The sequence below is a fragment of the Bos indicus x Bos taurus genome, chromosome 4, assembly GCF_003369695.1.
Source record: "Bos indicus x Bos taurus breed Angus x Brahman F1 hybrid chromosome 4, Bos_hybrid_MaternalHap_v2.0, whole genome shotgun sequence".
In the NCBI taxonomy this organism is placed as follows: domain Eukaryota; kingdom Metazoa; phylum Chordata; class Mammalia; order Artiodactyla; family Bovidae; genus Bos; species Bos indicus x Bos taurus.
Window position 1 is genome coordinate 54,199,476 of NC_040079.1, and position 16,838 is coordinate 54,216,313.

General features: G+C 53.7%; 1 protein-coding gene across 6 annotated transcripts in view; it reads left to right on the forward strand.

Moving 5' to 3' along the window:
- The window catches only part of MINDY4 (MINDY lysine 48 deubiquitinase 4), a 145,571-nt gene that overhangs the window by 89,617 nt on the left and 39,116 nt on the right, over positions 1–16,838 (forward strand). For all 6 annotated transcript variants that reach the window (XM_027539461.1, XM_027539458.1, XM_027539459.1 and 3 more), the window contains 5 exons: positions 2,097–2,213; positions 3,381–3,469; positions 13,267–13,365; positions 14,951–15,014; positions 16,088–16,153. In XM_027539461.1, coding sequence (XP_027395262.1) covers positions 2,097–2,213; positions 3,381–3,469; positions 13,267–13,365; positions 14,951–15,014; positions 16,088–16,153 — 435 coding nt within the window. The remainder of the gene's footprint in view (positions 1–2,096; positions 2,214–3,380; positions 3,470–13,266; positions 13,366–14,950; positions 15,015–16,087; positions 16,154–16,838) is intronic.

Here is a 16,838-nt window from a genome sequence, read left to right on the forward strand (position 1 = left end):
CCCTGTGGCCAGCAGTTCCTGCAAGATGGAATGAGGCTCCTGCTGTCCTCCACTGGCTTTTCAGCCAGGATTCAGGAAGAGAAAATAAAACTCCTGGGGACACAGCTGACCCTCTTCTCTTCCTACTTAGCAAGTATTTGCTGAGCACACAGGTGAAAAGTCAAAGGTTTTTCTAGAGGTTTTGTCCCTCTTCATCCCTCCCCTCTCTTTCCCTTCCTTCTTTTGAGACCACAGGGAGGGGGTCAGGCAAGGGGTCTTAAGTACTCCCACGCCTGGGAGTAAGTGCTCTGGCTGTCCTTAGCCACAGACATAGCCACAGGCTATGATTCTTTGTAGTGGGTACTATCATTTTGGGAGGGGCCCTCAGAGGCCCCTAAAGACCACCCAGTAGTAGCATCTCAAAAAACAGCAGAAAGAACTGAGACCCCCACAGAGAAAGGACAACCCAGGACACACGGCACCCACAGCAAGTGGAACCCAGGTTTCCAGGCTCGTAGCCCTGTGACCTGGCAACTGTACTATGCCTAGATGAGAGCTGTCATCCTGTGGATGAGAGAACAGACATAGGCTTCAGCCAGAAAACTCAAGTTCCTATAGTTTCTAGGCTCCCGGGAAACTCAGTCCAAATACATGGATGACTGTAGTTGGTGCAAGAAGGGGACCCAAGCCCTGATTTAGCCACCCCTCTCTCCTATGTGGTGTCAGCCCACATTTGATGACATGGGGGAAAGTGCTCGGTCACAGAGTTTTCCCCTGTACTTAACGAAAAGAAGGGCTTCCCAAGTGGCACAGCTGGTAAAGGATCTGCCTGCCAATGCAGAAGTTGTAAGAGACGTGGGTTTGATCCCTGGGTTAGGAAGATCCCTTGGAGAAGGAAATGGCAACCCACTCCAGTACTCTTGCCTGGGAAGTCCCATGGACAGAGGAACCTGGCAGGCTACAGTGTGTGGCGTCGATAAAAGTTGGACACCGTTGAGCATGCATGCACGAGAAGAAAGAACTGACCTTAGAGGGGAAAATGAGTCTGTAGGAAAGATATGACCTGGAAAGGGGCTCTGAGCATGTAGTGACAGAATCCACACGTTGGCCCCTCAGATCCTCTGGAGTGTAAAATCACGACAGAGAGAGGAGAGGCAGCCAGCATAGGGAGGGATGTCTGGGGAGAGGCTCCGCTTTCCCGTCCGAGGGCTGGTCAGTGGGGAAGTGTTGGCGCTTTCTGGGGCTCTGGAGGGTGGGGCTTGGTTTGATGGGAGAGCAATGTCAGCCAGAAGTCTGAAGAAGATAGAGCTGCGAAAAAATGGAGGGGCTGCCTTGAGAAATAGTGGGAACCCCTTCACTTGGTGGTTGGGGTGTTCAAGTTTTGGGGGCACCGGCACCACTCTCTGGCGATGTTGAGATTCTTACATGTAGGAAGGGGTTGTACCGGTGTTGGGTTGGCAAACTTTTTCCATAGAGGGCTAGATCCTGTATTTTTGGCTCTCGATCGCAACCACACAACTCTGCCATTGTAATCTAAAAGTAAACACAGATAATATGTAAACACACGGGTATTGCTGTGTTTCAGTAAAACACTATTTACAAAGGAAGTAGAGGGTTGGATTTGGCCTGTGGGTCATAGTTTGCTAGAGGTTCTCAAACTTGGCTGTGCACTGGACTCATTTACAACTAAGGATCACAGCCTCTGACGCCCAGGTTGCACTTCAGTTGGTCCAGCATGGGGTCTGAGCATCAGGATTGTTCGGAGATCTGTAGGTAGTTATAATGTGCAGTCAAAAATCCCCAAGGTCCCATGTAAGACTAAAATTTTGTGTATCGAGGAACGTCTGAGGAACCTAAAAGGATTTTGGTTTGGATCAGCACAGGCTGGTTGGGTTTACAGATGTTCCAGAGGTAAGACCCTCAGGGTCAATTTTCTCTTTCCTCAAATATGATAAAAATGGGTTTGTAAAACAAAAAGGGAGTAGATGACCCTGCTGGAAAACAGACTACCCTGCTAGATAGAATTCAAGACCAGCTCCTGTGGGAACGCAAACACCCAGCCGTGTGTTGTTGTTTGCTTTTAAAACAACCAATAAAATTCTTTCTTCTTTTGACAGGACATAAAGACCATTCTGTTTGGTTCCAGCTTTTGCTGTTTCAGCGATGAGTGGAAACTTCAGAGTTTTTCCTTTAATGACTCAGTATCCTTAAAATATGGCATTGTGCAGAACAAGGCAGGTTGTTTTTAAGGGCCCCCCCGGGACCCTTCTCTGGGCCCAGCAGGGACATTGTCACCCAGGACAGAAACTTCACTGTGGCTGGCAAAGCAGGCCCGGGGAACATGACCCCTAATATAAGTGATGCGTGATGTGGGAATCCTCACTGCGAGGGAATGGGGTAGGGGCCCCTGTGTCTACTTGGGGTTACCAGAGAGGGTCCTTTAGCTGAGTACCTCGAGTGGTGATTTTACTGGAGAGCTGGAGAAAGGATGCTGGAAACAGGTGGCAGCTTGAACAAAGGGAGGCTTGTGAATACCTAGGAACTGCAGAAGGGGGCAGAAGTATCTGGTGTGAGAACCAGGAGAAGTGAGGAGGAGAGGACACAGGCAGGGAAACGTAAGTAGCTTGTGGCAGGATCTGAATGTGGCTTAAATACATTTCCCAAAAGGTGTATCTTCAGGGCCAGAAGATACTATAAAATCCAGCATCTCATCCAGATTCCATTTCTCAAGCCCCAAGAGCCTCCCCCTGCCCCACACTGCCCCAAGGAAGTGCTTCTGTCCCTACCTTGGGCAAGTCGGCACATTTTCTCGCACCCTGAGTTCAAGAGCACCTGTGGGCCCTGCTCTGACAGTCCTTGTACTTGTTGATGGCTGCAGGGCTGAGCTCCTCAAGGAGCCCCCTCTCTCTGAGGCACACCTACTGGGTGCCGAGGCAGGCTACGGGCCAGGGACAATGTTGCTCACACAAGTGGAGGTGGCCCAAGGGGATCGCGTTTAGCTGAGGTGGTCAGGGAAGCCTTCCTGGAGGAGGAGGGCTTTAGGATGGGTAGATAATTGACACCCTCAGCCTGTGGACATGGAAACGTGTCTCTGGATGACTGGACATCTGTGACGATGGCCTCTGGTGGGTTGTGAAGAGTTGCTTTCCTCCCATCACACACCTCACATTCACACATCACACATACATTCCTCTAGCAATGGGTGCCAGGGTCTTTGCCATCTTCTCCCTGTGACTGAGAGTCGGCACTTCACGGAAGTAGACACCATGACAGAGACCCCTGTTTGAGGGGCCTGGGCTCCCCGTGTTCTATAACCTGTGGGCGGAGGTTGGTTCTGGAGGAACAGAAGGCTGAGCCCTGGGTCAGTTCTCACAGGCACTCAAGCGTGTCCTTCCTTGCAGGGTGGTCCCTGTGGGGTCCTGGCGGCTGTCCAGGGCTGTGTCCTGCAGAAACTCCTGTTTGAAGGAGATAGCAGTACTGACTGTGCTCGGTAAGTCAGTGCTCATTCCGGCAATATCTTCTTTTCCCAAGGCTTCTCCTCACTGTCCAGAACAAATAAGCAAGGAAACGTGTGTTTGTTCCCTGATATTTCCCGTCTTCTGGAAAGGGAAATGGAGGCTGGCTAGCAGGGCCAGCATGGGCCTGTTTAAATGACCTGCATGTGTTTGTGTCTTGTGAGCGGGCAGGCTATTTAGGTCCTGTTCCACATGAGAATCAGCAGCTGGAACAGCAGTGAAACTCAGGCCACCCTCACTGCACCCCCCCGTCACCCCCCAGCACCCCCCACCCCCCGCCAACCCAGGAATGGAGCAGCAGCTGCCTGAATCCTGTCCACACCCAGGTCACTGACCCCTGCACTGAGCCCAGGCCTCCCCTCCCTCCCCTTGTTAGCCCATCTCTGCCAGCAGCCATCTCCCCACACATGGTCCAACCAGCCCCACAGGACATGGCTTCCACCCTCGGCCATTCATTCTCCACCTCACACGCTGAGTTTCTGCACACAGCTCATTCTCACGCTCACTCTCTCAACAGATGTTTCTGGAACATTCTGTGCAGGCACAAGTGATATAGAGAGGAATAGATGCATTCTCTGTTTTCCAGGGTGCTCTGTGAGGTTGAGGGACAGAGAGAAAACCTTGATCCTACCCTGTGGTCGGTGCTCAGTTAGAAGGATTATTGAGGGGCTGGCCAGGGGCAGACCAGCTTGGCCAATTTGAAGAGGCAGCTCTCTTAACCTATAACTGCATTCCCAATTGTTTTGAGTAACCCTCAGAGTTACAGAACTTCTGGCACTTGTTCTTTTTTTTTTTTTTTTTCCAGTTGAAATCTAGCATATATACTGGAGAAGGAAGTGGCAACCCATTCCAGTATTCTTGCCTGGGAAATCCCATGGTCAGAGAAGCCTGGCAGGCTATCGTCCATGGGGTCACAAGAATTGGACATGACTTAACAACTAAACCACCACCACAACATACATACAGAAGAGTACACAACTCAAGAAAGTGCACAACTCCTGTATGTTCTGTTTAATAAATTATTGCAAAATCACACACCCATGAACACATCCCCAGATGACGAAAGAAAATATTCCCAGCATTGTGGACGCATCCTACCCAGTAGACACTTCCATTCTCTTCTCCAAAGTTGTAATTAACCAGATTTGAAAATCACAGTTTAGTTCTGCCAGTTCCTGAACGCTAATTAAAGGGACTCGCTCTTGACCTAGGCATTTTGGTAGCTTTTTTTTTTTCAAAGACAACAAGGCCCATACCCCTCATTTATTCATGTTTGGTTTACTGGGAAAGATACTAGTTCTCCAGGTACCCTGTCAAGCTTGGTACAAATGAAACATGTTTTGCCAGCCTAAAGGATGTGGCCTTAGACAGGGTCCAAGTGAAGGTATCTTTTCATGCTTGGAATTTTATAATTTGTCCAATAAGATGATTTGTATAATTACTTTACGAAGTAATAATCAAGGTGTTTGATTTCAAGCTGAAAGATGCCATCCAGAGGCATAGCGTGTCTGTCAGCAGAAGCCCAGTGACATAGCATTTCCACAGCAAGGTCGGACTTTGTCCTGTTCTTCTCCCCTCTGCCTGCTCTGGGGTCCAGTCCAGTGAAGTGCTACCCATGCTGTGGTCGGGAGAGGCCCATGTAGTGCGTGATGGTCCCGGATGATCCCGACTGGCTGGGTGGGACTGGCTGAGTGAGGGGCCTCTGGCTGCCCGCTCTCAAAGGGTACAGGGACCTTCTCCAAGCACATATGCACCCCTTGTCCCCTTTCCCTCCTCGCACAGGAGAGAAACACACAGAGAGGACTTAGTAGGCATTTGGAGGGGGTGCGGGGCCAGCATGGTAACTGTGGACTTGCCCTCATGGGACCTACACCTGAATACAAGAGCCAAGACGAGTGGGAGGTCGCGGGACAGGCCAGGTGCTCAGGGCCCACCTGGGCGTGAAGAGGGTTGGGGGGTGGTGCTTGCTGGAGACGCATGGCACTTTAATCTTACTGAGATCTGGATTGTGAGCAGGACTCCCAATGGGCTTCACACACGTCCTTGCATGAACTTGTTCCTCGCTTGGTTTCTCCTTTCCCAGCAAATCCCTCAGACTCCTCCCCGGCTCCTCACTGTGCAGAAGTTGTGACTCAGGGCGGCCTTCCCCGAGCTCCCCAGATGCTGCCTGCAGGCCCCCTACCACGAGATGCCCTTTTTATCCAAGTCATCACCTGCCCATCGCCTGCACCCCGGAACTCAAGACCCCTGAGAACAGGAGTCTTCTTGGACTTCCTGATCCATAGCTCGTTCCTGGCATCCAGCCCCAGACCTAGTCCACAGAAGAGGCCCTCAGAATTTTTACTGAATGAAGGCATGGACAAATGCATTAATTATCCAGGCTGATTGGGAGGGGAGGGGATGGTATTCCAGTAAAGAGAACAGCATGTGCAGAGGCCCCAGGGCAGGGAGAGGAGCTGAGAGTTGCCTGGGGTGACCAGGGCAGAGTTGCAGAGGGGCAGGGTGAGGCCCCGGGCTGGTGGGTGGGTAAAGGCCGGGCTGCCAGAGGGCCCTCAGGGCCCAGCAGCCTGCTCAGGTCAAACCTTGGCTTTGGCCATTGTGGGAGATGTTTTATAATTCATTTCAGCCCCATCCCCTTCAGAGCTGCTTTTGAACTTGGACTTTGGGCTTCTCAGGGGAAGTTGTGGATCATTTCCCAACAGTTAGGAAGTTGGTTCCCCGAAGGGCTGTGTGTGCGCATGGCAGACTTGGTTTCTCGTCTCCCACATTACAGCCCCACTGAGGGGCTGTGACAGCCTCTGGATCCCCAGGCATGTCCTTGGGGAGGAGTTCTGCTTTCCTTCCACACCCGAGAGGGAAGCCAGGGTTTGGGAGGCAGAAAGCCATTCCGGCTAGAGGCCCAAGACAGGCTCTGGGTGGAAAGAAACACGTACCAGCTGAGAGAGGAGTTGGGGCCAGCCTTGACTGAAGGCCCTTCAGGGCCAGCTGGTGGTGCATAGCGGGAGGAGGTCGGAAGGAGCTGCTGGCTGCTGGGGTTTATGTATGGGGTGTGCCTAGTGGGAGGGAACCCCGCTCTGGGGGATGGAGGCCTGGCCAGGCTGAAGGAGGCCTGTGCAGATTGGCCAGGAGAGCTCGGCCGGCTGGCCAGACAGGGTCCCCTCCCCCAGGAGGCATGGAGGGATTCACGCTACAAAAGAGTGATTCACCTTTTTTTGGAGCCCCACAACTGAGGTGCTCCTGGTAAGTCCCTTCCCTGTTGCCTGGGGCCCTGTACTGAGAGCTGCTCTCCCCGCAGGCCTAGCAGAGTGGGCTCCCTTCTTGCTCGCCTTGATGGCCAAGTAGACCCAAGAGTGGGTGTTCTTCATGACCAGCCTAGAGGGAGGGACAGAGACCTTGGCCTAGTGACCCAGGCTCCCTTGTCTAACCAGAGCCGCTGCAAGTGCCTGAAGGGACTCAGGAAAATGTGGCTCTATGGGGCACCAGCTCGGGGAGGTCCCAGTGGTGACAGGTTGTGGGCAAGGGACACCAGCTGCCTCTACATCTTCCTCCCGTGTCTCCTCCTCCTACTGCCATGCAGTGGGCCTGACTTTGCTGAGGCATGAACCTGCCTTGGGGCTGGAAGGCGATTGAGGATCAGAGGAGAGTCCTCCTGGGTTCAGGCTAGGACTTAGGTCAGGCAAAGGCCAGGGGAGTGCAGGGCTGGCGGCTGAGGCTGGCAGCAGAGGGATGGAAGGGTGAAAGTCAGGGTTTGCTTGCAGAAGTGAGGCCTTCCAGATAAGAGGCCATAGAAAGTTGTCCATGCCAAGTGGGTGTCGGTGCACCCTGTCGGTGCCTGTGCTGAGGCTGGGGCAGTGCTCAGCTCTGGGCACTGAAACAGGTTAGCCTGTTTCAGGATGGGGGCTGCTAAAGAGAGTACTAGACTGGCCAGAGACCTGGATCACAGCCCATGGGCCAGCAAGGTTTCACTTTCTCCATTTGGGAATCTCTGTCCTGCCCAAGTCTGACTTAGTAAGGAAATGCAACCTAGTCCTTCATAAATGAAGGGCTGTGCAAGTGGGTGGGACCTGGGAATCACCTACTAAGGTATATACAGGGAAACTGAGGCTCAGAGACAGAAAGATGCTGGCCCAGGTTCACACCTGGCCTCCAAGGTAGAGCCAAGCTTGGGACGTGACACCCTGTGTCACACCATGCTGTGCCCCGCAGGAGACGCAGAGTACCAGGACAGCCAGAGAGGCCAGGAAGGGGCTGGCGCCAGGAGGCCAAGTGTCATGGGCTTAAAACACCCGAGGGCTGGGCCCCAGACAGACTCAGTGATGAAGGTATGGCTCTGTAGGTGCTGTAGTTCACAAAGGGCTTCTGGGCAGAACTCCCCTTTTTTCCTAATTTGGAAAAAAAAATGCAGAAGAGTCCAGTGAACTCCTAGGGATCTGCTGCCTCATGTGAGGAAAGTGTGACATTAGACGTCCTGCAGGAACCTCTTGCAGCCCCAGCCCCTCTGGCTGCATGGATTCATTTGTATGATCTCGACATTGATTGGGTTATTGATGTTGCTGCATGAGCTGTGTGCACTGAGCTGGGTTTGAAACTTCAGTCCTCCCTTTTGACTCTGAAATCCGAGATTTCAGAAATGATCCGGCTTAAAAAAAAAAAAAGCAGGCAAGCTCCTCTGTTCCCTCTAGGAACACCGCAGAGGCCCTCATGTCACACAGGGACAGGGACAGCATCCGCAGCTGCCACACTGGGCCCTTGGGGGTCTCTTGGACCGAGGTTGGTGGGCCTTCCTGCACTGGGTCTGCAGGTCTGGTGGGGATGCCCCCCTGCTCGCTGCCTCCCCAGCAAATGATGGGGAAACGGTTCTGTGAAAGCCGCACAAGGATGTGACTGCACCCTCCAGGGAAATCATGCTGAAGTAAAGGCTTCTTGGCAGCGGTCATGTTTTTTCTGCGGGACTGTCTGCCTTCATTAAGACTCATTCCATCAGGCCGGCAGCCGGCCTCTGCTCAATCGGGGAGGATGGAGCCGGACGGCAGGACTTGGTGTTTTTCCACTCCAGGAGGGGCCGTGCCGGCCGGCTCAGCTCGTGGGAAGCAATGGTGAGCCTCGTTCCCCTGAAGGCCTGGGACACACCATGGGCTAGGGAGCTGTCCTTCTGCCTCCACTTCCCTTCTCAACTGGGGAAGTTGAGGCCCAGAGAAGGAGGGGCGCTTGTCCAAGGCCCCTCCAGACAGTCAGTGGATCCAGGCTCAGATTCCAGATCCAGTGGTCCCCAGGCCTGCGCTGGCAGCATGTAACCCTGAAAGGGGGAAGAAAGACCCGCAGTTGCTTGCCAGCTTTCCTCTGATTCTTCTGTAGGCTCAGACTGGCGGGCATGTCAGAGTGGACAAGCGAGCCTGCTTTGAGTTAATGAGGGTGGGAGAACCATCTTTTTAATCTGAAAGACCTGGATAATTAAGCCAAACTGAGGACGTATTCCTCCCTGACCCCCATTGCCATCCCCAGACAAATCCTGCCCTTCTCCTGCGAGGAATTAGACTCTTTTAAAGAAACTTCCCTGGTGGCTTAGCTGTAAAGAATCTGCCTGCAATGCAAGAAACCCTGGGTTCAATCCCTGGGTTGGGAAGATCCCCTGGAGGAGGGCATGGCAACCCACTCTAGTACTCTTGCCTAGAAAATCCCATGGACAGAGAAGCCTGGTGGGCTACAGTCCATAGGGTCGCACAAGAGTCGGACAGGACTGAGTGACTGAGCAGCAGCAAAGAAACTTCTTTTGGTTTAGGAGCCCGGCCAGGTGCTGGGTTCGTGGTCGGGGTTGGAAGAAGGCAGTTCAGCCCCAGCCTTGCCAACAAGGTGAAGGCAGAGACTGAGTTCCCCCGGGGAAGGCGGAGGCCCAGTGATTCACCACAGCACCTCCCCACTTCCTCTGGTCATCTGCACCCACCACAGCCCTGGACACCCTGCGGCTGGTTACATGGCACAGGGCAAGGCTGGGAGGATGCTCGGGACATCTGGTCCGGTGTCTGCGTTTCTGGGTGGGGAGGTGAAGGCCAGCGACGGCAGGGGGCTTCCCCAAGTGAGCCAGGAATGGAACGCAGTCCCCACCACTGCACTTGCCCCCATGCTGCCATCTTTTGGAAAGCTTGTCTCAAAAGAAAGAGCCAGAGGAGGCCCAGGGAAGGATGGAGAGGCTAAATGGAAGCCAATGGAAAGAACCAAGACTTTGTGCAGAAACATGGACATTCAGGGGGTCTGTAACTAAAGCCTGTGAGACCAGGAAGATAGGCCCCTCCCAGGAGCCAGGTCTCTTGATGGCAATGCAGGCACAGGAGAGACAGGCTCAGAGGCAGAGGGATGCTGTGCCTGATGCCGGGGGCTCCAAACGGCGGATTCCACCTCCCATCCTCTCCTGCTTCCCTCACTGTCGTTTCACTTTGTCCAGTTTTTACTAACTGTGTGACCTTCAGTTCAGTTCAGTTCAGTCGCTCAGTCGTGTCCGACTCTTTGCGACCCCATGAATTGCAGCATGCCAGGCCTTCCTGTCCATCACCAACTCCCGGAGTTCACCCAAACTCATGTCCATTGAGTCCGTGATGCCATCCAGCCATCTCATCCTCTGTCGTCCCCTTCTCCTCTTGCCCTCAATTCCTCCCAGCATCAGAGTCTTTTCCAATGAGTCAGCTCTTCGCATGAGGTGGCCAAAGTACTGGAGTTTCAGCTTTAGCATCATTCCTTCCAAAGAACACCCAGGACTGATCTCCTTTAGAATGGACTGGTTGGATCTCCTTGCAGTCCAAGGGACTCTCAAGAGGCTTCTCCAACACCACAGTTCAAAAGCATCAATTTTTCGGCGCTCAGCTTTCTTCACAGTCCAACCCTCACATCCATACATGATTACTGGAAAAACCGTGGCCTTGACTAGACCGACCTTTGTAGGCAATGTAATGTCTCTGCTTTTCAATATGCTATCTAGGTTGGTCATAACTTTTCTTCCAAGGAGTAACCTTAGGTAAATCATTTAGGCTCTGTGCCTCAGTTTCCCCATTGTAAAAGGGGACAATAATAGTATCTCCTTCATAGGGTGGCTTTGATGATTCATGCAGTAATACGTGTGAAGTGCTCCTAACAGCTTCTAACATGATGAGTACTTATAATATATGCTGGTTTTTAAAGTCTTATTTGTGGCCACCCTGAGAAGCTCTCAATGAAGGGTTACCTGCTTCAGCGTTAGTGTGAGTGAATGTTTGGAAGCTGACCCAGTAGCTCCGTTTGGGGGTTTTCCAGCATAGACGCTCTGGGCAGAGTATACCATCTGGGCATAACTTTGCAGCACTCTTGGCTGTGTTGCAGGATTTAGGTGTGTGTGTGGTGTGTGTGCGGGATGGCCGGGGGTCCCCTGGTCACACCTGTGCTGCAGGAGGAACCTGCAGTGAGTGTGTTCAGTGAGGGTTGGAGGGAGGGCAAGGCAGAGCAGCAGTGCGGGCCAGCTCGGCTGAGGAGCAGGGGCAGGAAGGGGTGAACGTGGGTGCTCAGGAGCTGGGACTGCTGGGACTGACTGTCACCTGGATGGGGGCAGGGCCAGAAACAGGAGCTGTGGGGATGATGGAGGCCACATCCATGGGCTCTGATTCCAAAGAGATGAACGTCCAGCCCTTTCCCCTTTGTCTGACAAGCCCGGTGTTCCCGGCCCTCCGCGGTCCTTGGCGGTCGCTCCTGAGTCCCAGAGCGATGTTTCCTCACCTTTGTTTCCATAGTTGACAGTGGCCCGCAGCCAGTGCTTCCCAAGTGTCGGGTGCTGATGGCGGGGTAACTGTTTCCAGAGGAGCAGGCAGGCTTCCTGAGGCTGCAGACACCCCAGGCACTCTGAGTCTCATTTCCCAAGTGGTTGAGCGCTCGCTTGTCTCGTTGAAAGATTGCCTGGTGTCGGTGGCTTGTCGTCACTTTCACACCAGATGTCGGGGGCTCTCCGTCCTGTCAACTCTTTGGCCACAGCCAAATGTCAAGTGGGGACACTTCCATAAAGACAACAATCAAAAGGTACCATTTAACGAAGCATCCTCCACACTCCAGGCACTGGCCGTGGACCTGACGCACATCATCTCATGTAAATCGCCCAAAACGATGCAGGAGGTACGACTGCCACGGCCAGTTTAGGAAGTGGGACATGGAGGAACCCTATGTCACGTTGCCTCCCACTTTAAAGACACGGCACCACAACAGCCTAGGTGCAGACGGCCGGCTCCATGTGCCAGGTTCTAGGTTGTGAACATGTGCTGCCCCCCATGGTGACCTGCGTCCTGGTCTCCAGGTTCTCCTTTCCTACCCTGGGGAGGAAGTACAAACAGCAGTTTCCTCCCAACAGCTCAGCCTGGAGCTTAGGGTACTTGGTAACTGAACACATGGGAACTCCCTCCGTACTCCTGGGAGCCCCGGCATCAAGCCCCTTTTGTTCCTTCAGTAGCGGAACACTCAGACACTCAGCCTGCCTCTGTAGGAATTTAGCCAGGATCCAGGGCTGGGCAAGAAGCACAGTTCTGTGGAGCCCTGGAGACAGAAAGAGCGTCTGTATTTGACTGCTGCTCCTTCTCCCTTATTGACTTCATGCACTAGGGGCCTCTTGTGTGTGTGTAAGTGACTTCAGTCACGTACAACTCTTTACGACGCTATAGACGGTAGCCCACCAGGCTTCTATGTCTATGGGATTCTCCAGGCAAGAATACTGGAGTGGGTTGCCATTTCCTTCTCCAAGGGATCTTCCCAACCCAGGGATCGAACCCACATCTCTCATGTCTCCTGCATTGGCAGGCGGGTTCTTTACCACCAGCACCACCAGAGATCTCTCTGCCATTGTTGACACCACTGAGTACCTGTCCTTCTTAAACCCTTTTGGTCCTAAGATAGTACTGGCCCCTCTCCGAGATCTGCCCTTCCTGCCTCCCTCCCTGCCTCTCTCATATACTGGAGTTCCACCAGGCTCCAGCCTTGGCCCCGCCTCTGCCTGGTTCATCCTCTCTCTGGGAAATCATAGCCACTCAGAGTGCCCAGGACACCTCACAGGCTGGTGGTCCATAAACCTCTACTCAGCCCAAGCTGCTCTCCTGGGCTTTAGAGTGACAGCTTCACCTGGATGGGGGGGTGGGCATGGGGGTCCCTCGGGGGGAGGTCCCACATGCATCTCCTGTCGCCCCACTCCCCGCCCTGTGCCCACATTTCAGCTCCACCATACACTCACCCCAAACCCTGCAGTCATCATGAATCCTCCCTTTCCCACGTCTCCACACCCTGTGTCTAAGTAATTAGCAAGTCAGGCCACTTCCTGTCCACACTTTGGGTCTCATCCCCTATCAGCTGGAGGAGCACAGGGCACCTCTTTGCTTGCATGAGCCGCTGTCTCCGGGGCCCGGGTGTCAGGACTGGCCCAGCTGGGGTGGTCAGGGCGTGCCTCTGTGTGGGGTGGCAGCAGTTCTGGGCCCAGTCTCCCAGGCTCTGTCAGAACTCGCAGCCTTTTCTTGCACGCACCTCTGGGCCCTGCCAAGTCTCCAGAAGCCCCTTTGCTCCCGTGGGTGATTTTCTCAGCCTGCTCCTCCTCCAGCCCTGCTGGGGCCCCCTTCCTCTCGGCTCTTTTCTTGGTCCTCATCTGCGGAGGCCCCAGTCCCAGGTTCTGTCTGAGTCCTCTGGGTGGCAGAGGAAAAAGGACAGGCCCTCTGCCTCACGGCTGTGTCGTCTGTAACTTCTGCCACTACAGGCCTAAGCTCGCTTCCCTTTCTGTCCTCAGGCTGCAGCCTTCAAACGCTCGCAGGACCCATTGCCTGGCCTTGGCCATTGCAGACATTGTGTGGAGGGCTGGCGGCTGCGAGAGAGCCGTGGTCACACTGTAAGTGCTTCCCAGGGCTGTGTTGCTACTCTCCTACCTCGGGCGGGCTGGGCTGCAGGCGAGCTGGCTGTGTGCCTTCTCGTCATTGTGGAAATTGTCTTCTCATGCAGGCGGTCTGGGGTGAAGGACTGTGTCTGTGCTCCAGGTCAGGGGGAGCCCAGAGAGTTGCCCTGATGTGCTGGGCAGCCCTGCCCTGGGAGAGGGCCAGCCCTCCGCATGGCCCCAGTTGAGAAGGTGTCAGATCCAGGAATCCCGACCCTAGGGAGCGCTGGGGGCTATAACCCACCAGGGAAGACCCCTGGGCCCTGGCAGCCTGTTCCTCTGTATTTCTCTGATCTGAAGGCCCTGGAAAACAGCCTCTAGGCCGAGCCAGTCCCCAAAGTACCCTCCCATTTGCTGTGTCTCTCGGGCCCGTGTTCAGATGAGGAGACTCAGAGAAGTGAGAAGGCGGTGGTGGAGCCAGCACAGTCTTCTCCCTGCTTGTCCTGCTAATGGAGGACCCCACCCCCATAATCCACAGAGATGGTCTGCCGGTTCCTCAGCCTGACCCTTGAGAGTGGAAGCCTCACTTCATTCCAGCTGTGTGGCTAAGCTTTAGACAAGGGGGTCAGCCCGCTAGGGCGCAGTGGTCAGGAGAGCACAGCACTTAAGAGACTCTAAAGGCTGACTCCCAGTGCTGTTGCTTATGGGCTGTGTGACCTTGATGAATTGACTTGACTTCTCTGTGCCTAACTTGTTTACTCATCTGGGAAATAGAGGTGATAGCAATGATTGCTTAATGGAGTGATTGTGAGAATTGAATTGAGTCAGTATAAATGATATATAATAAATTGTAGTATCATTGATCAGTTTAATCATTTGTTCATATAAATAAGTGGTAAAGAGTCAGATGAAGTGCCCAGGATAAGTTCTGGCACATACTAAGCATCAGGTCAGTGTTAGGGATTATCGTCGTCACCACTGTTGTTCTCATCGAGGGCTTGTCCTTGGTACCCATGTTCCAGTTAACCTGCAAACCCTGGCCCTTAGGATATGCATGGAGAAAAATTCAATTTCTCCTCACTTTACAGATTAAGAAACAAGCCCAGAGAGGGGCAGTCCAAGGCTGCCCAGCAGGCTCATGTCATAGTGGCTCCAAACCCAAATGCCACTTCCAGTCCATGCCGCTTTTGGCTCCACGTACAGAGGCTGTGTAAACAGATGACCTCCAAAAGAGGCTGGACTTCCTCAGGTCCCTAAAAACCACGGGCAAGTGAGCATTCCTGTCTGGAAATATGCTCGTCAGTGGGTGAGAGGCAGACTTTTGGCTGCCAGGATCTGGGTTTGGTTATCCCAGGCTCTCCTTCAGCTGTCCTTTTTTTCCACTCTATATCAACCCCCTCGCCCCCCACTCCCGCCTGTTAGTGGAGTTCTCTGGACCAGCTTCGTGGGTGACTTCAAAGCGGCGAAAGCAGCACTTGGCTCCCTTCTTTCCTCTGGGCCACCTTTCTGTTTGTCCTCCCTGAGTGGCTGTGTGGTTTCACCCTGGCTCTAGGGCATGTCTTCTCTGCGAGCAGAGACTCACGCATCTTCTTTTCCTTTTTAGGGCTTCGGGAACACAGCACTTCAGTCCAACAGGGAAATACAAAGCAGATGGAGTCTTAGAAACAGTACGGCTTTCTGGAAAATTATCACGCGAACTTTGGCTTTGTTTGGGGACAGTCTCCTTTCATATAAGTAAATCCCTTGGGGCTGGGCAAGCCCTCCCTGTGCCCAGGCCAGCAGAATCCTCCACCTGGGGTTGAGGTGGGGGGCTTTCCAGTGGACTCCAGCCAGAACTGGCTTGATGGCTAAAAGGCTGACAGGAGCTCTGTCACACAGGTTGTACAGAATCTGAAGTCCCTACAGCACTCTTTTGGCTCAACCCAGCCTTCCCTGTGCCCTCTTATGTCATAGAATCCTCTCTGGGATTGCAGTGAGAGGATGCTGGGGGTGGGAGGGAGGGGAAGTGGAGAGCAGAGAAGAGCTTTGATGGACAAAGCCAGACTCGAGAAGACAAGGATGGGAAACTGTGCGACGTGTGGACATGCAGAAACTGTGACACTTTCCCACACATTAACTGCTTCACTGAGAGTTTCTCGTTTACTTTGTTTATTTCCTTTTGGACATATGTGTCCTGGGATCCTATCTGAGGATCTCACTTTGTCGAATGTTTTCTAGAAAAGTGTTTTTTTCTGACCTGCCTGAGAAAGCCCAGGAGACTCATGATCATTGCTTTGCACTGAACTCAGGACACTGCCTGCTGGGCTTAGAACTGGCTGGCGGTGGTGATCTGGTACAGGGTCACTCACCCTCTACCCGCCTGGACACCCTGCCCTCAAGGTGCTTCTCAGAAATCTGAGACTAGCCCTCAGGGTTCAGCCCTACCCATCAGCCTCACATGATATGCGGACTCCTGGGCTTTTGTCCCACGGTGTCTTGAATCCTCAGATCTCTAAAGGCAGGTCCAGTGTTGCAGCAAGGTGGCAGCCCCAGAGACCCCAAATGGACCCTGCAGCCCTTAAGTCACACATAGCTGCGGGAGCCCCTCTGCACTCCTGCTCCTGAGGTCACCGCTCTCTGATTGTAGAGTCATTCCCCGTGGGGTCCGCTAGCTACGGGAGTCAGGGCCACAGAAGCTCATCCAGCATGGGGTCCATCCACCGGGCCTGGCTAGTTCACCCTGTGTGTTTGTGTTTCTCAGCTCATCCTCCACAGTTTGACCTGCTATGAGGAGCTGGTGACTTTTCTTCAGCAGAGCATCCATCAGGTACGAACCATGGTTTAGTGTGTGGGATGTGCATTGCTCAGCTTCTGCTTTCTTTGCGGAAGAGATGCTGGTGAGCTGGGGTTGTTCCCCATTCATCCCCAGCCTGGGGCGGTGGGGTGATGCCAGCTGGGAGGCCAAGGATCTGACCTCTGTCACTGAGTCCTAGAAGTCGGGCCACAGCTACAGATAAAGGGAGCTGCCACAGCGAGGGCTGCAGAAGCAGAGCAAGGATGGAGTGGGATCAGACTAAGGGAAGCTGTGATCAGACTGTGATTATGAGAGCCTTCCCTTTGAGGGCGAGCAGCTACCTCTGCAGGTAAAAACCCCTTTGTCAGTGGGTGGGGCCCCGTATCAGCTGGGGAGGTGCCTAGGACGTGGATCCCTGGGCTGGGTTGGAGGTATGAGCACTCTTGTTGGAGACCCTAATAGTAGAGGACCTTGTGTGGTGTCTTGGGAGGCAGGGCTGGGCTGGCCAGGGCCACTAGAACATCCGTCTACTGGAGGAGAGCCATACGTCTGCTCCTAACTATGAGATGGGGCAGAACCCAGCCAGCGTTCAGAGAGCCGAGGGAACTGAGAGTGTGGCTATAGCCATGGGGCTCCAGTAGTGAAGAACATTGTCTCTGGAGCCATCTCCCTGTGTTTGCATCTAGGTTACACCCCTTGGTAGCTCTGTGACTTTGGG